This window comes from Ammospiza nelsoni, chromosome 5 (genome assembly GCF_027579445.1).
Source record: "Ammospiza nelsoni isolate bAmmNel1 chromosome 5, bAmmNel1.pri, whole genome shotgun sequence".
NCBI classification, from domain to species: domain Eukaryota; kingdom Metazoa; phylum Chordata; class Aves; order Passeriformes; family Passerellidae; genus Ammospiza; species Ammospiza nelsoni.
The window spans coordinates 16,220,239-16,246,342 of record NC_080637.1 but is presented as its reverse complement, the minus strand read 5'-3'; the positions used below and the strand labels follow the sequence as shown (position 1 = coordinate 16,246,342).

The 26,104-nt window shown below is 34.8% G+C and overlaps 1 protein-coding gene across 1 annotated transcript in view; it reads right to left on the bottom strand.

Moving 5' to 3' along the window:
- Positions 1-26,104, bottom strand: part of TBC1D22A (TBC1 domain family member 22A) — a 140,713-nt gene that overhangs the window by 42,326 nt on the left and 72,283 nt on the right. Inside the window, exon 11 of the mRNA XM_059472085.1 lies at positions 25,119-25,246. Coding sequence (XP_059328068.1) covers positions 25,119-25,246 — 128 coding nt within the window. The remainder of the gene's footprint in view (positions 1-25,118; positions 25,247-26,104) is intronic.

Genomic DNA, 26,104 nt, shown 5'->3' with positions numbered 1-26,104 from the left:
AGTCACTCAATATCACAGCTGGAAATGTTAATAATGCAAGAATTTTAATTAAATACATTAAATACTTGATAGCTATCACCAGGAGTTTGATCTTGTTGGGATGAATAAAACTAGCTGCTTCTTTTGTTAATACAAAAGACTCACCAAGCTAATCCAAAAACACTCTTCAGACCACTTCTATTCACATCCACCAACTGCTTAGCACACAAAGAATTAATAGTGATGATCAGGTGCAGCTTTGGTGAACTCTGATCAGAATGAGAGACTACATCTACTACATCTACATCTACTAAACATGACTGCCTTCATTACATTTAGCAAAAATATTTCCTGTGAGTAACACTACGGTTCTGAGAACGCTAAATGACTCCATAGATGCCACAGCCTGCTCAGAACTTAAGTATCTTTCAGGACACTGAATCAAGGCAAGATCTTTGACATAAATCTTCTTAAGATGCCGACAATCAACTGCAGATCAAGACAAAGTCTGCTTTAATAATAAGTCTTCACACCAGACCACTGACTGAAGACAGCAGCATAAAGCAAAAGACTCACTGGGAATGGCAACACCTGTAGAGTTGTTGCAATCTGCTTTATCAAGGTTCTCTGGAGGTTACCTCTGATGCTGCTATTCTTACCTCTGAAAAACAAAATATTTATGTTGACCCTAAAGAGCCTTGAGCAATCATGAGATATTACAACAGTAACATTTTTATACTTTTCTCCATCTCAGGCGTATCAGACACTAACCATCAAGGATTTCCTAGCAGCCACTTCCTTAGAAAAGCTCCTACAAGAATATCCAGTAGCAATGCAAATGAAGCAAAATATGGCAGAAAGTAAGGCAAATTTTAAGGTATTACCACCTACATGCAACTTTATGAATTCTAATATTCCCAATAATGCATTGGGGGTTTTTCTAGAAAACCCTACTCTATCACAAATACAGCACAAGGGCTTAAAAAGCTCTTGCTCTTCAGCAGCTTTGCCCATCCCGAAAGCCTGATGCAACCTGCACAGCTTCGTGTTTTTCCTGTGTGACATGACATCACCAGACTGAAGTTTGAGCTGCTCAAATCTCTTACTGCTGTCAATAAACATGACTTGCTGTTTTCCTTCCAGCTTTTGTGAGCAACGCTGCACTAATCCATGCTGACACTGGAAGGACTGAGTCTGCAGTACCAGGAGCTTGAGACATTTCCAACAGAAGACAAAGCAAACAAGAGTGCCCTCATCACTACCCCTACCCTTAAGCAGATCAAAATAGGACAGCTTTGATCCAAAGAAAAGCCTGCCGCCTGGTATTTTTGACTGAACCCAAAATCTTCAGTTGAAATTCACAGTATAACATCTAATATAGTACTCTGCAAATTCCTTTATCAAAAATATTGACCAAATACATTGAAAGGACAGTGGGACTAGTCCCACTGCAACAGCCTGGACACTGCATTAGATTCCCAAGCATCTCTCCAAATTTTCAGAAGCATTTTACTCATTTATTTTATTCAAGACTTTAAAAGAGTACATAGTGACGTTATAAATGGCACTTTCTGGATTCATTTTTTACTATTATAAAAGAAAAAATATTACATACAATTTTCTTTAAATCTCTCTTATTAAGTTGTAACAGGCAACAAAAAAGCAATCATAAAAAAATTATGCCGCCAAGCTTCAAGATGAATTTTATCAACAAAATGAATGTGAAAAAAACAAATATGCTCCACAGTAATAACTCAGCCTCTAGAAAATTAAAACAGAAAGCAAACAAAGTATTATCTACCCAAGGTGTGAACTTAAATATTTACTTATTAAAGGATGTAGCATCAAAATGTAATTGCTAACGGTACCTGTCCTTCAGCTTTGTAATATTTTTCTCCCATGATTTTGCTTATAGCAATGAAGGCTTTGAATTTTTAGACTTTAAAATCTGACCAACATATCCCAAAATGCTGGAAAGAAGGATGTAAAGCTGTATGTTCATCAAGCATAAGTTTAAGTTAATGTCAATGTTTAATCTCACAAATAATTTAAACTGCAAATATAACTTATTTTGCTACATAGATACAAGATTTTTAATACTGTTTACTCTGTTACTTTGTGTACATAGTGATTTCTTGATTCCAAAACACTCTAAATCAATATCAAAATAGCAAAGGATATTAAAAAAAATTAAATAAAAAATAAACTACATTTAATGCAATTACATACGTTGCAAAAAAAAAAAAAAAAAACAGAAATTTTATGATAATCAATACCAATTATCAAATACCATTCTGGAAAACTGTTTAACTTACTGGTATAAAAAATCTCTGCCATCACAGAATGGCTCTATGGAAGGATGAAGCTCACCACACACTGACAACATCTGTAGCTCATTCCAGCCAAAACAAAAGCAGCACAGTGTGCATAGCTGGAAGAAACATGTTTGAAACAAGCGACGTGCAAAATGAGCTGCAAAACAAAGCATCAGCTCACACAAAGTTATACTGAGAATTTATACACTGAAGACTCCCAGAGCCAGGCACAGTGGCAGAAACAGAGGTGGCAAACTACTGACTGATTCCAGAAGTTTTACAATTTATAGGACTAGTGATGAGCCACTGAAGATGGGTCCTGGCCACCTTTCAAGAATCTGCATTTGACACATGACTTTCAGACAGCGAGGACTGTGTCAGGAACATTCCAAGGGCTGTTAATTTTCCATGTTATCCCATTAAAGCTTGGCCAGCCTTTGAAGGCTGTGAAAATTCACTGCATCCCTGGGCACCTAAACAATAAACCAAATTAATAATCACTTCTCTAAAACAACAAGGTGCTGCAACTATGGAAACAGGTGGGAAGCAAAGGTTGTGAGCCCTGCTCAGTGGGAGCCTACAGGGAACCAAGCAGCAGAGTTCTGTTTCTGTAACGGGTACCGAACCCGAGAGAAAGAGAATTTAAAACAAAAAGAAAAATGAGAAAAAAAGAAATCATAGCCCAGACAGAATAAAAGCCATGAAGAGTGCATGTGTACTGAAATGGGACTCAATACCAATGAGGAAGAGAAACTACAAGTCAGAAAACCAAAAGTATCTTTACCATAGACCTAATTTACATAGCAGATATTCAGAGATTATATTAATAATCACACTTGAAAAAAAATACACTGCAATCATACAAACATTTAGTCTGAATTTAAATATTTAACTGCAAAAGTCATACAGTATCATGAAGCAAAATGCTTCAAATTGCATCTTACAGAAAACTGAACACAATTGGTATTTTTAACTATGAAAATGCTTTACTAAAAAGCAGGTGTTGCCTTGTTTCAAGACAAACCAAAAGCACATAATCGCCAGAAAAAGATTTTTTTCTGAAATATTAAAATAAAGTTATAAAATACTTAAGAGACAACTTTTCTCTGTCTGCAACCTAAGGTTTAAAAAAGTATCACCAATGAAAGTTGTTTACACTTCTCAGAAAGGACAGATTGATGTGCTCTCCCATTAAGACACTGATTTTCCACAGTCTTGATAAATTACTACTAACAAGGAAAGAATCCCATTAGAAAGAAAACCTGTTTATTAACAAACAGGAAGATCATTAGAATTTAAAGGCTCAATCATGACAATGCTACTATTAGTTTTGTGGACTGTTATGAGCACAAATGTGTAAGACTTTTTTCAGCAACAAGAGAATCTATTAAAGGATAATCAGAAGATGCAGTTTTTGTTGAGCTGATTGGTATTTAATAATTTATATAAAACTTCCACAAAGTCTGTTCTTTTACAGAAAGGAGACAGTAGGTGATGTTATCTGGAAATTTTCATCCATAACTTATTGCAAGAAAGAAAGAAAAACTGACTGTATTTAAATGAAAAAGCAAGAAAGCATAGATGTTTCAACTGTAATCTCTATTGTCCTATCTACTAGACCATGTTTCCTGTCCAAAATGTTAATTTCTGCCTAGAATGCAAAACACCTGCTGTATGCCTATTTGTATCTATTTAGCTTATTCAAGGTATTATTTTATTTCCTAAGTCACCACATAAAACTTGCATTTTCAATACTATTTACTGTGTTTCATAAAAGTTTCATTAGAAACAAATTCAGAGCAAATAGAAGTTGGAGGCATAATTTCCATTTATTACTTTTCATAATTTGTTTCATTAGAAACAAATTCAGAGCAAATAGAAGTTGGAGGCATAATTTCCATTTATTACTTTTCATAATATCTTTTCTATTCAGACATATCAACACAATCTAAGGAACTTCTGCCATTGTTCTCAAAGATGACAAAAAATAATCTCAACATGCAATTGTTCTAATCTACCAAAACCAATGGAAAATGTGTTAAAGGTTATGTGATCCAAAGTACAGCAATCCCATGGATATTTACCATGACTCAACTGAAGACATTAAAAAAGATTATTATTTGCTTTCAGTTTGTGGGAGCTGTATTCATTTCAGAAACAGACACAGGAGGTCAGGATGATGTCTCCAGAGGAAAAGTGAGATTCCTTAGGAGCTTCCCTTCAGACAAACTGAAAATTCCAGGGATCACAGTGAACACCTGGAGAAAAATTACAGCAAAGAACACCAGCCAGAGCCAGAAAGACTGATGGGAGGATCAGGAGGTAAACAGAGTTTGATGAAAAGAATCTTGTAGAGGCCAGAGAAGGCTCTGAGGAGTTTTCTAGGATTCAGAAAGTAATTTCTGAATGGCACAGCTACTGTGGTTTGGTTTGGATTGCAGACATCCTTTTGAAACACATTCTCACATATAGTCATGTACTGAACCACGGCCAAGGCCAACCTGAGGTTTCATGGAGCATCCAGGGTCTTCACAGAGCTAGTATATGTAGTTATGTAGTTATTACATGAACTATTCTCTTGCACATGAAAGTCTTCTTGCAAAGTTTTATTTATCTCCTATTCCTTCATTACTTAAAAACATAACAGAAAAAATAAGTCAGGCTGGGAATTTCATGTAATGTTTTCCAATACACTCCCTCTCTACAGGAAAAAACTATCAGATACAAACTATATTAGTTTCAAAAACACTCAGCCAAACTAAACCACAGAAGAGCCTTTGATTTTATCTCAGTCACCTGTTTCATTTATAAGCAAAGACTGCTCCATATACTGCAATAAATTCAAAGTCTTCAATCCGTCTCTTGTCATAAGAAAAATGAGAACGTTGCAGTGTGAAAGATGGGGAAAACTATGCATTTCCATTAATACCTGAAGTGGCCAAACACCTTTGGACTCCAGACTAAAGCAGAATATCATGCCCAATTTCCTTAATTCTGGTGTTCAAAAATAGAGAACTAACAGCCACAGCTCCAATTACCACTTAAAAATGAAGATTTCTCAGAGCTTGGTAAACATTTATGACACAGTTCTTAGTACTCTTAAGTCAAATGGACACCCCTATCTCCCCTCAAGGCAAGGACAGCACAGATAATTCAGAATTATTATCACATGCTCTCTTTCATTATTTGATCTCTTTAAGAAAGCATGGACATGCACAATTGCCAGTCCAACCTCCAGCAGTAATGGTATTCATCAGTAATCTTCTTGTGAGCCTTTACAATGGCTCTACTACTTGACTTCAATCAGCTGTAAAGCTCTTTTATTCTGTTATCACATCAGTGCGAGGGAATGAATGCCAAGGATTGAGTGCCCTCCTAAAGGAGCACAGTTATGCTCCTGGAATAGCAATGAGCTCCATCTGACACTGCTCAACACCTCCTTTCACACTCCCTCACTCTCGCAGAGAAACACAGGCATGACAAAAATAAATGTCTGGTGAGTGGGAATGCTAGGAAACAAATCTACAGAATCATATACTAAATAGAGCATATCACAGTTTAATAGAAAGAGTTGGAAGTTGATAAAAAGGATGCAATTAATAGACAACTGGCAGCAGTTGGGTTCCATTTGTCAGACAAAAAGGATGAGTGGAATAATTATGCTAGTAGTGGAATAATTATGCTACTAGTGAGAAAAACTCAGAATTTTCTACAGAGAATGTCTCATCTATTAATACTCAGCTCTTCTTAAGCACATTTTATTTTTGCTGATGTAAGGACTTAAGCACAAACTTGTTCTTAATAATTTTAATAAAGTGACAAAAACTAGAGGTCAGATCAAAAAATGTATGACAGTTGATATTCTAAGTAGAATCTTTTGGTAGCTCAGCCTGTCTCCTCCGTGCACTGTCTGGTGCTGTGTACATGGCTTTAGCCAAAAGGAGCAGATAAGCCTGATATGAAACCTCTGCAAATATGCCCCCAGAATCTAGACTGCCATATTGACAAAGCTATCAGACAACGCAGGAAAGCAAATAAATTGCCATTTATAACTTAATATTGCTTTTTGAACAAAACCAGTGGTTTTTTATTTTTATTTTTGTAATTTGAAATACATCATCAAAACTCCATCATGAAAGTAAGCTATGCTTTTTTGGTCAGGAAAAATAAAAAGTGCAGTAAAAATAAAAAGTGCATTTTTCTAGCTCACGTACATCAGTGATATTCAGTAATAAATACATTATAAAGTGCTTTTCAAAAATTTATATCTCAATAGTTAATTATGATAAAATCCACTTTCTGACCAGCTATAAAGCAGTGTCTTTCCTCAAGAAAGCTTATTTCTACTAAATATTTTTTAAATATATAAATCAAAATTTGTTTTCACAATGATAGGGAAAAATCTAGGCAGTCTGTAAGATGGAATGGCTGAAAGGAGGAAAGACATCAGAAAGCTGGCGAGAAAACGAATCAACTAAGCTAAGAAAACTTAATTCTTTTTGTAGGACATTCTCTTTTAAATCAACACTAAGTTGCAAGTCCATTAATTCTCTAAAACTTACACTTCATAATCACAAACCCAATGGGTTTATGCTCCTACTTCCTGACATCCATTAAGATATTCTGACTTTCTCCCTTCATTTAAAATGTTTATACCAAAAAGAAATAATCTTCCTTGCATGAGAGCTTATTTAAATTCCAGTGCTGCTCCATAAAGGATGAAGGATGGTGCTGTAGACTGTGAAATGCCTTTGTGTTTGACCAGAAGCAGATTATTTCAATAGCGCACCACGCTCTGCAGTCCATTTTAGAGTGAACAGGAACACAGTGAAATCTCTCTGCTGTGAAGTGTGCCAGCATCAACTCCAGCTTGGAGAACCAGAGAATGACTTTTGTGCCTCTTCTCAGGAATAAGGCATTGATGTGGCAAGAGAATGAGGCTTCTGAACACTGTTTTCAGAACACAAACTGACATCTCAGCACACCAGAGATGCAATAAAACTTAATGAGTGACTCAACTGATCACATTTCCTTGAGAAACTACACTGCTCCAGTGACATAAACAGCAACTTTTCCAGTAGGAATGTGTTAAATAGTTTCCTGCACCTCTCAATCAAGCTTGTAAAAAGATCAAAACTCAGGATGAAGCTCTACAAAACACCTGCCCCAGTGAAAGTATATAGCCAAAATTGTATCTGCAATGGTGCTAGACTTTAGTATATAGTATTTTGGTGGCAACCTTTCCTAGCAATGTAAGGAAGAGAAGTCATCAACAGAAATCAGTAAAGGATAGATATTTTTCTCTGGTTTTTTTAGTGTAGGTGAGCAACAAAAATTTATAATAACATAGTCAGGCAGTTGGACTAGATGATCACTGCAGGTCCCTTTCAAATGAACTATTCTATCCAATTCTACTAATTACATCACTAATTACATCATATCAAACAGTTATTAGCACATGCAGTCAGTAAAACTGACTCACATCTCATGTAGAAATGGGCCAGAAATGACTGCTTCTAACATGGTCAGCCATCCCCTGCCTCCTCTCACAAAAGCATGATACAGAACTGCTCAGATTGTTATAGCACAAGTATGCTTGATTCCTCATGTGCTCATCTTCACACTTCCAAGAACTCCTTCTAAATATGAAGAGTTTTCTGATTCAGGATTTATTTGCACTTCTAAAAGCAATGAAGCAGAATAAGGGCAAGAAGAAAACAAAACAAACTGCCTTGGTGAGTAAACACATTTAATGAAGATTTAACTCTACAAAGTCTACTTTTCTGTTGATAGTAGCAGAATTTTTGGAAATGACACTAGGGAAAAATATTTATAGCAACAAGCTGATTAATCTGAAAAAAAGCTAAGGGGATAAAATGCACAGAGTAACAAATCATAAATTCAAATGCACCTAAAAGAAAACAGATAGTCATTACATTTAAATACCAAAATGAATAATTGTTAAATTCTCCATTAAAAAGTACTTTACAAGACTTATTTACTACAATAAAACTACCGGCAACATTACTCTCACTTTGCATAATTTTCTGTTAATTACTTATGCTTAGCAATATGATGGAAAACCTAATAATGTTTAGTACTTATATAAAGGGACAACCTGGAAGAGAACCGAATTCCAAATGATTTTAAATTACTGAAAGGATGAAAGAAAGTTTTATCTTCCCTTCAGTTTCCAAGGGAAGATAAAAACTTGGAAACTTATTTGAGGGATCAAAGCAGGTTAACACAACTGCTTTATTTAGAAATATTAAAAACAAGATGACTCATCTCTCCCACACTTTGTTCTCCCCACTTCATCCCCGATCCCCTGCTGAAAGAAAAACATTAGGTTTTGTTAGTGCTGTTAAAAAATATAAATGTCTTATCTGTAGAGGAAAACTATCATGATTAAAATTAAGAAATATTTATTTCCAAATGTATTTGCTTCTGACATTTAAACACATATAAAAGCAAAATGCTTCTGATATGAAGAATGTGGTACTAAGTAAGATACAAATTATTTAAAAAGGGATTACTGGAAACAGTGAAGGTCAAAATGGAAGTTTGCTTGAGAACAGGAAAAGGAAACAGTAAAGAGAGGACACAAACAAAAACCAGGTCTTAACTCTATGAGCAATATTAACGCCTAAAGGAAACCTTGAGTAAGTTTATTAACACAAAAAGGTCAACATATCATAATCCTATTAAAAGTAAGAACTTTGATGAATAATTATTTAAAGGCTTTCTTAATTAGAAGCAAAGACACAATTTTCCTATACTATAAATAATATTTTATGTAAAATATTTGTATCCATGTTTTTCTTGACACTTTCTTCTGCTTATTTATTTGTCAGCAAATCAAGCAACCTGCTGACCTGGACTGAGTGAAGAAGCCAGCTCTCCTCACAGCTCTCTTCATATATTTGAAAACCAAACAAGGAAGTTAAATTTTACTACTGTGTTATATTGCCAAGTGCTCAAATAAAATATGTGTGGAAGGAAGAGCAGAAAATATATTTGAAAAGTAAAAGAGGACACATTTAAGAATATATTGCTTTTAAACAAAACAAATTTATATAGAAAATATAGATTTCAATATTTCGCAAAGAAAAATGTTCCATTTTTCTATTTAAATATTTAAATTAGTAGAAAAATTCAATATCAATATTGTAAGCTAAAAAATACTGTAGACAAAGAAATGCTGACTAATTTTGCATATCAACTTTGCATTCCTCAGACCCTAGAGATAACACAAAACATTCCAACCATTATGTGGTTATGAAAAAACACAGTGCCTTGTGGAAGAAAAAGGAGTCTTGAATCACATGGAGTTTGTAAAAAAATTGTAAAAAAATAGCATCTTCTTCAACCTTTCTAACCTGAAGATTTTTTTTTTATGTGGAATATATGCACAGAGTTTCAAATACCAACAGGGTTTCAGAATATATCAACAGAGTTTCAGAGTCCAGTATGGCTACTCTAAAAGAATCTAGGTTGAGCACCTTGTCTTTGAGTAAGGGAAAATCCAAATAAATGCAAGTTTTAGGTAACTCCTTCCCATCCACCAGCATCACAGCACAGAGGTATCTTGATCCAGATATTGGAATCTATTCAATTCCTAATGATAGATTTTTCTGTCACAAGTTTTCTCAGTCCCTTTTTGAATCCACATAACACTCAGGACCCACAGAGTGTTGTGGTAAAGAGTTCAACAATTGAACTGTTAAGAACTATCTTTGGCTTGGACCTGGCACCAGTTTTTAAAAGTGACTAAACTTTCCCCTATACCACACGTACTTTGTAACCCGTTCTACATTCTCCTCTCAATCATTTCTTCCCCTCCAGGCTCAAGAATCTTGAAGGTGCAATTCTTCACTTTGACTTATTCTTGACTTGCTCCAACCTGTTCCATAGGAACACTGTAGATTTATATAATGGCAAAATTTGGGTCTCTTTCATTTTTAGTTCTATCATTTTCCTAAAAGTATTCTGACCTCCAGTTCTTGTTCCTGATTGGCAACACACAGTTCGTGGCCAAAACTATGTACAAGAATATAATTTCCTTTTTCAACTCACATTTTTCCATGTCCCTTTACACTTACCTGAATGGGAATTTTAAGGGCCATTGTATTTTTGTCACTCTGTCTCAGACAGTCTTTCTGCTTTTTTTGGTTTGTAAGTTCAGTTCTATGCTTATTCAGAATGAGTTTTTACCAGCTGCAGGCTTTCCTATTCTGTTACTCACTTTTCTTTTCTGATGACTTGTGATGATACTGCCTAACACATGTACAACCAGCACACATATGAAAAATACAGACATCTGCAGTACTTTCTGTTCATCAACTTAAAAATGTATTTTCATCTGAAAACTTTCAACTTGTTATGTTACCAGATACTATTCTTTTGTTCAGATATGAAATAACTGAATATCTGTTTTGTTTCAACTTCATCTACTGAGCATTTCAAAGTAATTGAAATTGGCCTTTTTTTTAATTTCTAATCAACTAAGTTCTCTCACAGTGAATAAAGGAGAAATAGTGATACATCAAAATACCTTTCCAGTAGTACTTCCCAGAGGCTCACAGTGTCTTCTCTGAATTTATAACTACTCAGCAACTTTATTATGTTTAAACTGATGACAAGAAAAGGCTCACCAATGATACTTTAATTTCAAATTGTCCTGAAATGTGTTTAGTGCGGTTTTTTTATCTGTTCCCCAACAGTAATATTTCTGTGCACCTTTTCTCCAATTCGACATTTTTATAATACATCAACACAGCTATTAATATTTCCTCTGTGTTCAGTCTCTGAAATAATGTGATACAAAAGAAAGCAATAACAGAGTTAAAATAATTAAGTATATCTAAAGTACACTAGGATAAAATGACATGTAGACATATCTTCTTAATCAGTAGGAAAAAACATCACATCAAATTTAGAAATAAATCTCTTATAATGAATCTCTGTTTTAAAATATGACAAACTGCAGGTTGAAAAATTATCACACAGGAAGATAATGTGAGTTTTGTATGAATCACTACTAATCAGCTTTCCTCAAAAAAGAAAGTATCTTTGATTGAAATGCTATATTAAAAAGTATAGAAAATATATACCTTAGTTCTTTTTAAAGTATCAGCTGTAAGTGTACAAACCATATTTTAATTACTGTTGATGAGCATGACATAGGTTTTCTTGTTCATTACTCACAGTTGCATACCAGCTTGCCAGTTAAATCTTTGTTAATATTCTCATTTCTAAATGCTTTGAGTATGATCACTGCTTACTTTCTGCTAGGAAAAAGGCATAAAACACAAGCTCAGATGCTTACTGGGTTTATGAAGAAGAATATTGTCAGAAGGATTGCTTTGACAGTTTGATTAGATTAACACAATCCATCAGCTTGCACAACATACGTTGCTCTTCAAAATGCAGGTATTGCAACTTCCTTAGTGGATGCTAATGCATTTAAATTGAAAAGCACTGGTATCAAATCTTTCCAATGCAAATTTCCATGGAAAATAAATTGAAATACACTGAATGGCATCTGATAATGGTATTTCCAAACACAGGCTTCTCACAAAAGAATAAGCTAAAAAGAAATGAAGCACAACTACCTGTATGTTTTCTCATGAAGATGCAACTATATTTTTAAAATTTACATGGAATTTGTAACTATTTTACATATATGGAAAACTACATGACAATTTCTGGAATTGTTGAGCTGTATAGGTAAAAAATACTACAGCAGAAATTGAAAAATTTGCAAGATAGTCAGCATGGGTTTATGAAAAGCAGGTCCTGCTTGACTAACCAGAGCTCTTTCTATGACAAGGTGACCTGCTGTGCTAGGTTCTGATTTATGGTTGCAAAAATAAATTATTAATTTTATCATGTATTTTATCACGTAATCATGATACAGCAATGTCATCAAATCTAAATATATGTGAATTTTTGTTAACCAAGCACAAGTACTCTGAAATGACTACTGTAAAATGTGCACAGCTTTTCAATTTTTTTCAGCAGATGTTGAAGATGCACTGAGTAACATTAGATACTGACTAAGAGCCATTTAATAGACTGCACTGACTTCCTAATAATAACAAAATGCACCACTGGCCTTGACATAATATCTAATTAACCCAGGATTATGTAACATGGATTGAATCGGGTTATCTCAAAGCTGATGTCAGCATTCACACTAGCAAGTAACTGAAGGAAAGAGATGACAGGAAGATGAGAGCAGCCTGGGTGGAGGTTCCTACAGGATATTGACTACAAACATCTACAAGTACAAACCTCAGAATAAGCAACATGGATATTGGCACCACACTGTTCAAAAACCAGGAAATTTTCCTTTCCATGACTGTAAAAAATACATCTTTAAAACAACAACTTAGGGGTACTGGAGAGAGAGAACATTTTTAATTTCAAAAAATGAAGGAAAATGCAAAAGCTGCAGTTGAAGGACTTGGAAACAAAGGTAGAAAGGTTGGTGAATTGTCAGTGCTGCTTAAAACAGTGGAGAAATAAAAGCTAGCCTGTGTGAAATTAAAGCATTGTGAACCCCTGCAAATTAAAGCATTGTGAACCCTGCAAATGGAATGAACAGAAATCAGAGTAATCAACTAAATACAACTGTGCTTTATTGTCCTGATAAAGTGGGATGAAGTATTCTTAGTGTAATAATATTCAACATTTCAAAATAATAGTGGCTAAATTCAGTATATAACCCACTATAAACATTAGAGAAAAGGGTATTGTTCAACTTAACAAATTGCCAGAGGCACTTTAAAAAAAGAGAGTATTGCTTTTTAAATTCATTTCATAAGTTACCTTCAAATGAAGTTTCCAAATCAATTTTTTGCAACTTCTGCCAGCACACACGATTGAGAAACTTGTGCCAATTGCAACATACAATTCAACTTCTATGTGATTGCATGAATTCGGTATTTCTCAAACATCAGGGTCAATACAAACTGAGAAAGCCATATAAAGTACACTGTTCCTTCTTACAATTAACTTCTTCATTAAACAAAAATCAAGTCCTATTTTTCCCTCCCTACTGTGGAAAAATACAGTTCCACAATTTAATCCACATATCTCCAGCTTGAATCAAAACTTATCTTTCTTCAATTACCACCAGTCACAAATTTCAAAAACTACAACAGCTGATGTGGAGTCAGCATCTCTGAAAGATGTTTCCCACAACAGCTATTTTCACTTTGTAAACTCTTTCTTTCATTGTTTACAAAGTCGTGACAGTACTGCAACACAGCAATGATGCTGAAGGTGTGATTCAGACATTATACTTAGTCTTGAGTGACTGTTTTAAGGACATGAATTTTAGCCTCATTGAAAGATATCATTACTCTATGGAACATTATTGAAGACAACTGAGTTGTGTGAAATGAATCTTCCCCACCAAATCCCATGTACAAGTTTGTTTATGGTTCATTGTACACACAGTGAAAATGGATTATGGTGTAGCCAAAAGGGTTGAACAGAGAAATAAATGAATGCTCATTCACAGACATATATTTTCAAGAAGGTAAATAGACTAGGCAAAATTTAAAACAAAACAGAAGATGGCAGCGTCAAATTAATTCACTAATTTAAAATATGCAGTAATTATTAGTAATAAATTATTTGTATAGTTAATAACCAGTATATTAGCTACATATTTCACCCTTTGTACTTTCACAGTATATACTCTGTTCAAAGATCTGAATAATCAGGACAACTTTATTTCTGAACTAGTGCTCAACTGATAATTTCCATGTTGAAGTTTTTTGTTGTGTAGAAATGTATCTTTACAGATAAAGGTGGCAAAGACTTAGTGGAATAATGCTTACTAAAGACAGCCCAGAGGAGTGCTAAAATCAGATTTCACTTGAAAACCATTTCTGATGCCATATTAGGCATCATTTTAGAACTTCTTCATATTCACTTACAGACTCTAGCATTATTAGCATTATTTCTGTTTCATACTACAAAAAAAAAAAATTCCAACTAAGCACAGAACAGCCAAAACTCATCAGATTTATATACACTCTGAAATAGTAGGAGTTTTTTGAACAGTAGGTTCTGACCTACCGCCTGGAGAACAGAATCTAAATTGGGATAACCATACAAATACTTACAGAGAAAAATGTCAAGAAAATGAATGAACTGAATGATGGAACATCTGAGTAATGACAGAAGAAGAAAATTACATATTCTATTTGATTTAAAGAGATTAATATTATTTGTATTAGATGAAAAATTAAAAAAAAAAGAATAGGAATTGGGCTTTTGGAAATTCTGTGAGAGAAAAGTACAGCACAGATTGTCTGGAAAATGTAAGAGAAAAATATGTTGAACAAAAAAATCCTATGCAGAATCTACTAGAAAAAGTTATGAAATGAGAGAAGCAAGAGCTCTATTGAGGAAAAGAGGAATTCTTGATATCAGTAACTGTTGCCAGCTATCTCAGGAGAACTGTCATGCAGATGCTCTGAAATGTGTGTCTTAACTAAGGAAGATAGGTCAGGGAAAAAAAGCAGATATGCAAATCATCAGCATAAGCTGACAGTGAAGTTGTAAGAAAGCCTCAGATCACCCACGAGCAGGATGGAGAAGGAAGAGTGAAAAAGAACCAAGAACCCCTGTGAGACAGGAAGAAAGGGCAGAATAGCTCTCAAAACAGACAACCAAGGACAATGCAAGTGGCAGAGCAAAGCACAAGACTGTCACGTATCAGGAATACAACAAAGGCCAGAATTTTAAAGAAGTAGTGAACACTACTAGGAGCCAAAGCACTGGAGAGACAAAAGAAGATAAGATTTTTATGATTTCATGTAGTTCTAATGAGGTTGTGCATTCCAGAAACAAACAGTAATTATACCAATTTCATAAGCCCTTCCCAAGGATCTATGCTGCTATAGAGAAGTTATTTTTACTGAATTTTACTGGATTTGTCAAATATTAGTTTGTCCTTACTTCCCCACCCGCCCCCCCAAAGTTGTGTTTGAATCTAGGTATTATGTCTTACACAGTGGAAAAGAGTTAAAATTATCTTTAATATTTAATCGATTTTCTGTGCAGGCTGTGTTAGCTATGGATGTCTTAATAAATTTGAAACAAGGAACCAGAGAACTGTACAACATGTTAGGACCTTTGAACATTTGTTTTTAACAAATGTTTTAACAAACAGGTTTTAACAACAACAAAACATCAGAACAAAAAAGGGAAAGTCAAATGGCAGTAATGGTTTAGTTGCTAGTGCTCACTTCTACGAACAATAATAACTAACACAACTAACTGGAGCTTCAGAAAAGAAAACTAAGTAGATTTAAAATATTAAAGTAAACAGCTTGAAATTGTAGTGTAATCTTAAATGTAATGTAGTCCTAAACCATCAGTGAAGCTCAGTGAGGAGAGGCTCTGTGGGAGGAAGGAGCATAACATTAAAGAGCACATGGATGTAAGAAAGGAAATTTTGCTTGTTGTCTTCTTGTACAGCAACACAATTCTCTTCCAGACTTTGGGCTTTGAGAACAATATTAATTTTAATAAAGCCTTCTTCTAGAAACATTGGCTACTTCAAAGTAGCCAAGGAGCAAAACAAACTGTTTTCAAGACTGTATCTAACATTCTACAAGTATTCTATACTCATTCATCAAGATCCTGATCAATAAAGCACTTGAGATTACATGCTTAAATAAAACAATTCATGAGTCATTCTATTGAAGTCAATGGGATTATTCACATTCTTCAAGCTAAACTAAGCTAAGCATAAGAAAAGTACTTTCTCTCTGCATTCACAATCAACTTTCATTTAACCACAGAAAAATTAACATCTATTTCAACAGTACTGGAAGCTGCCTAAAGAACTTGAACTTAGAAAAACCTATGCTTTGTTTTGAAGTGATATGCTTCCTATGCATATCACTGAGTTTTGATTTGCTGGTTTTTTTAATGTCTAAATATTTTCCTCATAAAAAAGCATGGGTTCTTATCTTTTTCCTTCCCACCCTAAATCTTCCCTGATGTCGATGAATGCCTCCAAAGAAAAATGGACAAAAATTAGCAATACACAAACATATTTCTAATTCACACTTACTGACATTAAAACAGTGGTCAAGAATTTGACATCATTAGTCCTTTTGAATATTATGAAAAGAATTTTAAGTCCCTTTTTGCAAAAAATGCAGAGAACTTCCATTTTGAGATGAAGATTTTTAAATTTGTGTGGCTACCAGCATGCTGTGTACTTATGCTACAAAGCTAATGAAGATGGAGTCAATATGTTCAATGGAGCCTAAAAAGGCATTCAGCTGATAAGCCACTTTAAACCATACATCTCATCAATCACTCTAAATCCCTCTCTAGGCTCCTGAGTTTATTTACTGGGTGAAGTTTAGAAACACAACACAGCAACGAACACAAACTTACAGAAACACACCCCTCTTCTTGCATTTATTTCTCAAACTGAGCCCCACCTCTGCTGCTCACAGCGAGCCCACTGGTAGGAAGGACTGACCAGGAACTTCAGAGTTCTAGATCTGACAGACCTCTAAACATAGAAATTCCCGTGAATTGGCAAGAAATAGGCAAACCCATTCAAAGGCATGCATTTGTGCCAGTTAACAACTTCAGCTGTGAGGGGGAGTCACACACAGAGGCTGCCACGGTCAGTTTTATATCTGCCAGTGCCAGTGAAACTGCAGATCACAGCTGGGAAGCTGAATGTGCACACTGCTCTGAGCTAGAATGTGGTCCTGCAGAAAATCAGGACCCACTTAGTCTGCTTTCACTGAGAATTTGGGAACCCTGTCTCTCCACAAGAAACCACAAAATAAATAGGAAAAAGTAACAAACTAGACTTGGATGATCAACAAAAGATACACATACATCATTATAATTCTACAAACACCATCTAGCTTTTTTCTATTATAGGAGAAAACCTGTGAGCTATATTTGTATATAAAACACTGTCATATATGAATGAGAGTATTCTAAATTCACACTGAAAAGCTAAATTATTGTTCAAGAAATTTGTTTTTTCTCTCTTGTGCACATAATCCTTAGGCATGTCAAAGACTGTCCATAATGTTGTATATATATATGGTTAAAGCAGTGTGGCTCTTTTTTTAACTAACACTCTTACCTTCTTTTCTTTGTGTTTTCCATTATTTCAGATTGCACTTAACACAAGACAAACAATAACAGGTTAGTGACTTCAGTAGTGCTGCACTACTGAAATATAATTGCCTGCCACAATAAATTCCTAATGAGCACAACTCTTGCCAGTGGAAGGTTGCCCTGGCAACAAAATTATTCCAGAAGGTAACTACCCATTTGGTAGAAGGCAATGACACTCAGTTGTCTGACAAAGATTTGAAAACTATAAAAACTTTTTAACTGCTTAAGTTCAACAGAAACTTGATGTACCAGGACTCTCTTGACACAAGAAAATACTGAATACAAAGGGATCGAGAAACTTCCAAATGAATGCAGAGTCAAAACAAGGGCATTATGTTAAAACAGGTAAACGTTTGGATTGCCAGTCTTACAATAAAAAGTTCTTCTCTCACTTGTTCATGTCTTCCTATAGTTCCAAATAACTAAATATGATTTAAACCACACTTTTACATTTACTTTTAAAGAGTGAAATGTGAAAATGTTTTCCTGAATTATAATGGAAGTTGGCAAGATCAAGGCTGGGCTCAGTAGACAGTAGGATGGTGAATTTCACCTCTGAGGTAGGGAGCTAAAAACATTCCCAAGAGAAACCAAGAAATGGCAGAATCAAAAGTAGAGGCATGACCTGAGTACAGCCTCCTGAGGACACTGATGCTTTTTAACCCAGGAGCTGTTTTCTCTTACAGTCTAGGGCAGATAGTAACAAGAAGAGTCACTACCAAGACACACAGTATTTTTTACCTTTATTTCCTAAGAAAATTAAACTTTCATGCTCACATTTTACATCTGGCAGGAAAAGTTATATCCCACTATGTCTGTCTCCCGTACTCCAGAGCATTTAAACTTACTAGCCAGTTTCAAATTGACAAATGCTTAAAAATTTGAAAGACGATCCTACCCACATGTTAGTAATTGGATATTAAATATTCATATGTCCAGACACTTCTTACAAGGTAACTAAGTCAGATTCTAAAATTAGGTTATTGTCAAATGAGAAAGTGTTCATAAATTAAAAGGAAAAAAATAACAGAATAGAATCTGTGTTGTTCAATAAAATACTAAGGGGTCTTGAAAAATATTAGCTTAGTAGAAATGCAAAATTATTCCAAATAGCTTTTACTGGTAAAAAATAAAGTTGGCTTCAAAAAGTTTCAGAAAGCTATTGTGCCACTGAATAATAAAATGACAAATGAAATGCAGTCTGGATATATAAACACAGAGGTAAAAACACTGCAAAGCAGAAACATCTGATGTGATCCATGACATGAACCACTGAGACAGTCAAGTTGGACTAACCATGAACAAATACCTGATGTACTCACCTTTGAGAGGGGAAATGGATTCTCAGCACTTCTGTAAAATTGTACACATATTATTTCTTAAAACTTAACATTAAATGCCTACTTTTAAACAAAATCCCCTTAATCAAAATCTAGTAATGAGTTACATAAATGATATCAAGTAATAAATGGGAAACAAATATGTCTGTTACCATATTGGTCAATAAAGCATGAAGTCCATTATGAGACAGTGTTCATTTTTATTTTCATGTAAGTCAAAGAAATGAAAAGTACACTTCAGCCTTCCTTGAAGAAAGGAAGATATAAATAGTAGTCAATACATCTACATTTTCCAGAAAAAAATAGTGTTTATTTTGGGCAAAGAAAGCATTGGTCTCCTCAATTACGAAAAAAGAATAAAATTCAAGAAGGAAAAAAATGTATTTTTCTAGACTCACTGGCAGGATTTCAGGAAGAAAGATAAAGCTGGCAGACTCCACCAGGAACAGGTGCTCCCTATTGAAGTTTGTCTAAGGGATGCAACCTGAGACATGTACTACCTACCAAGAAAGAAAATGCACTTTGGAAAGATGGCAAATAAGGACAAGCAATCATTCTGATCTAACACTAGGGCTGAAATCACAGCTCTTCTCTCTCATCCTCTCTCCCTTGCACTGGCTGTGGTTCTCATCAGCCTCCTCACTTCCCCAGTGTGAAGAAAACTAATAGATACTGTCAAGGAGCTGAGGGGAACAGAAACTAGAAGAAAAACCTATTTTAGCAGTGAGACAGTAAATCAACTCACCAGTACTGTCAAATTCTGTCCATGTTATTATTTGCCTTTTTCTGTGTCTTTTGTTAATCTTTGTTACTGTTTTGCATTTTAAATGGTAGGATTTTATAAATTCTTTCATTTGTGCCTAATTTTACACAGTAAGCTTTAAGTACCTTGGTAACAGTTAAGTTTTCCTCACATAAGAACAGGGCAATGCTGCTAAAGTAGGACAGCAGGGCACTGTAAACAGTACCTACCCCACCTCCATGGTTTTGTGTTTCCAATGAGTCTGAGTGCATTATTCATGTCAACTGCATCAGCTACTTACTGGGGAGCTGGCAATACAGCAGTCAGCTAAATAATATGAAAAAAAAATGCCTCCTGGCAGGTGAAAATATTAGGCTATGCACTTCAACTCTAAACATTCACATAGCATATGACAGCATGTATTTAGAACTGAAAACTAACATACATTGCTACTACTTTATTTTCCTTTTTCCTTTTCTGAGCAAGTTTTTAGCTATGAAACTTGTATTGGTGTCTCTTCTGTGAATTATGTACTACTGCTATGGTGAGTTAGAGTAATCACAGCACAAAAGAGAGCACAAAAAGGTAATTTATGTGAGAATATCCGATCAGAAGGTAAACACTTTAATGAAAAATACACCCACTCCATTCTACATGAAAAATAAATTAAGTACTTTTATGTCTATGAAAATGCCTATCCTATTTAAAACACCAGTCAGTATAACACCTTGTTATCTTGCATCCAGATAATTCAATGGCATTTTTAGAGACTTTCTTCCAGCTGCAAACTGCCTACAAGTCAAATGCAGTTTGAAATCCATATTAAGCAGTTAAATATACTGATTCTCAAAACTAAACACTGTTCTGCTCTGAGTATTGGTATGCAAGCACTGACATTCAAGTCCTGTATTGCCATTTCTAGTCAGGGATGAAGAACTGGGAATGGCTGCCACCACTGAAACGGCATCGCTTCCTACCCCAACACAGGAGCACACAGCTACACAACCACAGAGTATCTTACGAGTGCCTGAAGAACAACACACATTTTAAGAATTTAAATAAATGAAAATAAAAACTTCAATGGAAACTGACATCAAATGTCTTAGTCTGAAGAAAGGATACTTTCTGAGATTTTATGGTAAGCATACAAAATACTTATCTAGAGTAAGACAGCACAGATGCTGAGCATTGAGGCATCTCTACCTTTTCTAATACAGTATGTTAAATCTTGAGTTAAACTTAGAAGCCCACAGAAGTCACTTTCAAATAGCAAAGAAATCTTTAAAATAGTGTCAAAGCATCCTTCTGTCAAGGACCAAATATAAAACTAATTTGTTTTTTGTAAGTCCATGGAAATGCATTAAACACTTATATAGACTGAATAATTCAGCCATCACACCACTTTGTTTTACCAATCCTTTGTGCCAAAAAAGATGATAACATATAAGATAAAAAGGCAAGATATAATAAAAGATAAAACTCAGGTCTTATGTTACACTATTTTGGTTTGTGGACATGAACATTCATATTTATCAGTTTCAGTTCTATGGATTTAAATTTTAAATGTCTTGGGTATAACTTAACAAGCAATTGGTATTTTGAAAAAATTTACAAGATATTTACTGCATTAAAAAAAAAAAAAAAACACCACCACCAAGGCCTGAAACAAGTGAAGAAGTAGGATAATTCACTCATCAAAATGCAAGTCAGGTTAAAGAATAAATCAAACTAAATACTTACAGCTAAAAAGCTTTCTCAACATATCTTTTGTAAGCAAAATTCATAATGTCTTTACTTTTTCTACTTTACACAGTTCTTCAGAAGACAGTGATGTATTTCAGTGGATTTCATAGATCCAGCTACAGAATAACAGAGCATTTACTGATGTGAGGATTTGGGAGCCTTTCCAAATTTCTCTTCCCCTCTACTCTAACTAGCTCAAGTACAGGTATTTTGGCTATGTTCAATGATTTACTCCACAGACCCTAACAACTGACTGATGAATCCTAAATTAAACTAGACAGAGAATATGACTCCAGCCAGAGGACTCTTACTACCATACATTCCACCACAGAGGTGGGCATCATTAAAGTGTCCAATTCTATTCTCACAAAAGTCACTGGAAGAACAGTAACAAATACCAAGAGACAGAACGCAGTTCCAACACCTCCAGCCAACAGCAGTTATCTCTCACACTAGGAAATACACAACAGCAGACGATTTAAGCGTGTTGTTATTCCCCTGAAAACCCTCTGCTGCAGTTCATGAGAAACTGGGGCCTGCTGTGAGAATCACCAATCTAGAATTTAAGCTGGAAACAGCACAGTATTTATTTTTTCCACTGAAACAGATGAAAACAGGCAGCTTGGCGAAACAAGGCATGGTTTCAGCTTTAATGGGGAAAGAGGAAGACAAAAGAGAGAAAAATGTTATTTTCCATGAAAGCAGCAGCAGCAGCAGATCCTCTCTTTCAAAAGGTGCCACTGGTCTCTTCTCATGGATTTCTGCAGGAAACAGAGCCAGAATGCACTCGGGGTGCAGACATGAAGGGATCTGAAAATTCCACCTGCCTTCCTGTTCCTTCCACATGAAGGAATGTGACTGTCCCACCCCTCCTGAACGCCTCATCTGACACTGCTTCTATGCCATTCCCACATCATGACACACACTGGGACTAGGGATGTCTATAAACAGGGCCTTCAAAATGCCCCGTCCCTTCCCAAGAGCCACAAGGCAGGCAGATCTGAACAAAAGCCTGACATAAACAGTGCAGGGATGAATGCCTGTAGTCCCTGCTGATGTTCCATAACAACATGATCAGTTCACCTTTCTGAACTTAAAGCGCAGGTAAAGCTAATCCTGTTTACAGTAGTTCAAGATTATCAGGGGGTAAAAGTCAGTACAGGCATATCCTAAGTACTCACAAATAGCAGACAGTAAAACGGTGTAAATCTAAACAGAACTCCTATGTGTTCTTAATTTACTGCTTTAGGACACATGAGGTAGCAAAAGCAAGACTGATGATAGGATCATCAGCCTTTGAGTTAAGAAAAGTAGTTAAACATCTATCCAGCCCTTACAATTATTAGTAGGATTGCTCCTCCCATCTGTATCTGGAAAGTTAATTATATTTCTTGCCTTTACTCATTTTACGTGTCTCTTTCAAATCCAACGTCATAGGTCCCTCCATAGCTAAACCCTTGAAGAACTTCTTTAACAATATATCTCTAAATGAGAGAGATATTTTGGCCTATAGCAGGCTTTACAGTTAAAAATATGACAAATATTCAGTTGGTTTTCTTGTTAAATAAAAATATTTAACAAGAAAACCAACTGAACAAACTCCATCTCTGAAGTGTTTTCCATTCAGAAAGCAGCACTGCTAGTACACTGCTAGCTGTAAACAATTAATTCAGAAATCCCAGGCAACAGAATGGCTTAATGACAAGTTGGGTAAAAATCTGTAACATTATTGCTTAACACCTTAGCAAAAACTTTGCATGAACTTTACTGGCCCTTGCAGGTTCATTGCATTTATTATCCATAGTATCAAGGTGAAAAGATCCATATTATAGGTTGCTAATCAGTGTAATACAAGCACGACTGAAATCTGATTAGCAACTTGAAGAATTGCTTGAAGTTGTTTCAGAAAAAGGTGTCTAAGAAATCCTTATTGGTTTTAAAAACAATATTAGACAAGACATGCATACAGAGCAGTCTACTAAATAATGAAACCTAGAAAATAGCACAAATCTGCTGTACCTGCTGAGTCAAATCACAGAATTACTCCTTAAGCTTGTTTAATACACAAAAATAGTCCCCACTCTGCATATAAGTATTCCATTTAGGTATTTGGATAAAAATACATTGAAGAAACCTTGATTTAAAAGATACCCTTGGAAATCTCATGCAAAGACTTAAGTATTAAGCTTTTAAATACTACTTTAAATACTCAGAATTTTTTAAAAATTATAATTAAATAATCAGAATTATTATGGATAAAGATCCCATTGAAGTGCAACTTGAGAGGTGCCTATGGACTAGTAATGAGAAAGGGCTCCTTTCAGCACAGCAATAGTTTGAGAAATTAACCCCAGACTTCCTTTTCAAAGGAAAATTCTCAACATTATCATAAAATCATAGCTCAGAGATGAACTTAAATTGAAATTCTGTCAAAAACATATATTTTTTGGGGCATGTATCAGCAGTTAGCTGGATTAAAGAGGCTAAGATAGATAAGGCTAATTATCACGTACCAAGAGCAGTGCTAGAGGTAGCATGGTAAAAAACCTTCAGGTGCTGGAAATAATGCAGCAACAGCAGCAACAATTATTCAAATGGGGATAAATTAGTTACAATAAAACATTTAAATAGCTCAGTCTTTCAAATTACCAGAAAGTTTTTATAAATAATACATTTTTTACTCTGGAATAAAATGCCAGTTAATAACAGATATCACAATGAGTAATAGATATTATAATGAAACAAAGGAAGCCAAAGAACCTCAGATGAAACCAGTAGCCATGTTCAATTCAGATATTTGTTGAAGATAAACTCTGCAAGGATACCACCTCTTAGAACAGATTAACAGTAGAACTGATAGATTCCTCATTTCCTAACATGTTCTTATCAGATCTGGATATCATCAGACTTCACTGAAACAACATACTGGACTCATTAAATGAAGAGCAAGCAGTTCTTCACCCTCTGTTACAGGTCTGGATAAATGATCTATTAGACATTCTGACATTAAAGTGTATGAAACCAATAGGACATTTCTACACAATGAGTAGATATAAAGACAATGCTATTTAAAGATATTACATCTCTTTGCAAGGCATAAATTTTGAGTTAATCTCTTATTTACTGACTAATACAATTGAAAATTCTTAAGGAATTTTAAATATTGTTACTTTTCCCTCCCCCACTAACTTCAACAAGGAAGTTGTTAGATAAGGATATATAGTTTAAACATATAGTCAAGAATTGCAACCAAAAGCTACTGAAACATCAAGTAATAGAACTAAGAATGCATAAACCACTTTTCTCAAACATCAATTCTTTCTCTTGACAATAAGAAAAGAAATTATTGAGGAAAAATAATTACCACACCAAGAGGTCAGCAACATGGAGTTTTATCCGAACAAACTGATAGATGACATGACAAAGGACAAAGGCTGAGAACTGAAGACTGAAAGCTAATATTGGATTGAGTAGCTAAGCAGATGGACAACAAGAAGCCTAGAACTCAGAATTGATGGAGGGCATTGATTAGGCACAATTCAATGTTTCACTTCTCTGAAGAGACAGAAGGGAGTATTGAGTGAGTGTTCAATTTAATACTACAAACTATCATGACATCAAATGCTTGGCTTTGAAGGGAAGAAGACTGAAGACATTAAATGTTTCTAAGTAGTGATGATCATTGAAGGTTTTTTCTTTTATTATGATGATACTCAGACAACACTAAAGCAAAAGGTTCAAGAAAAACCACTCACAAAGATACTGGCATGTCCAAAACACTTTACTAGAGTTATAGAGGTTTAAAAAAGTACTTACTTGGTATGTGTCCCATAACCTGATGGTACACCGTAAAGGGACTTCTCTCATCAACAAGTTATTCATCCAACGGAAAGCAAATTGCAAGTATTTCACCTCATGCTGATCCAAGTGCCTATGAACTTGTTCTGAAGACAAAATAAATAGGTATTTTACTGCAGCTTTTCTGAAATCTTGAAGTATCAAGTTCTCTGTCTAAAACAATCAAATACTCCTCCAATCTCAAGGAAAAAACTTGTGGTGGTGCATGCAAATTCTGACAACCAAATGAGAACACTCAAAATATAAATTAGTTAAACATTACAATGGACTGATTTTTCTGCCACTTCATAGATTAAATAACTGGTCTGAGTTGCACTATCTTAATAAAATATTGAGATCAGAGTTTTAAAATATACCACAAAAATATACAAAGTTCTAATGTGAAATCATTAGGTACATATATCCTCACTAATTTCTCAAGCTACAAATTTTTTGGGACAATACAACAAGAAATATGGTTTCCAAATAACATAAAGGCCTCCAAAAATAAAATTTTGGCAGTCAAAAAAGAAAATTATTAAATTAAGAAGGTAAAGAAATATAAGGAAAGGACATGTAAAGGTTGCATTCATTTGAGACAAGAAAAAGTGAGATTAATGTGTAGGAAATACAGTGAGAAAACTTAACTAACAGCTTAAATAATTTCTTGGTATTACAAATAAATGCAAATAAAACCAATACAAATCAGTGGTTTCTAAACCAGTACTCTCACACACTGTGTTTTTTGTAGAACACATACCATTTGAAAGCTGTGATAATCACTTGCATGGATAATTGCTAGAGCTAATAGAACTTATCTACTACATGGCTTGTCTATACTGAGAGAATTTTCTGCAAAAAGGATCACAGACATTCTGTTAACAGGCTTTAGTTAACAGGCTCAAATATGACATTAGCATGGTGTAGATGACAAATACTGAAGAAATGCTCATGTCTTATTTTGA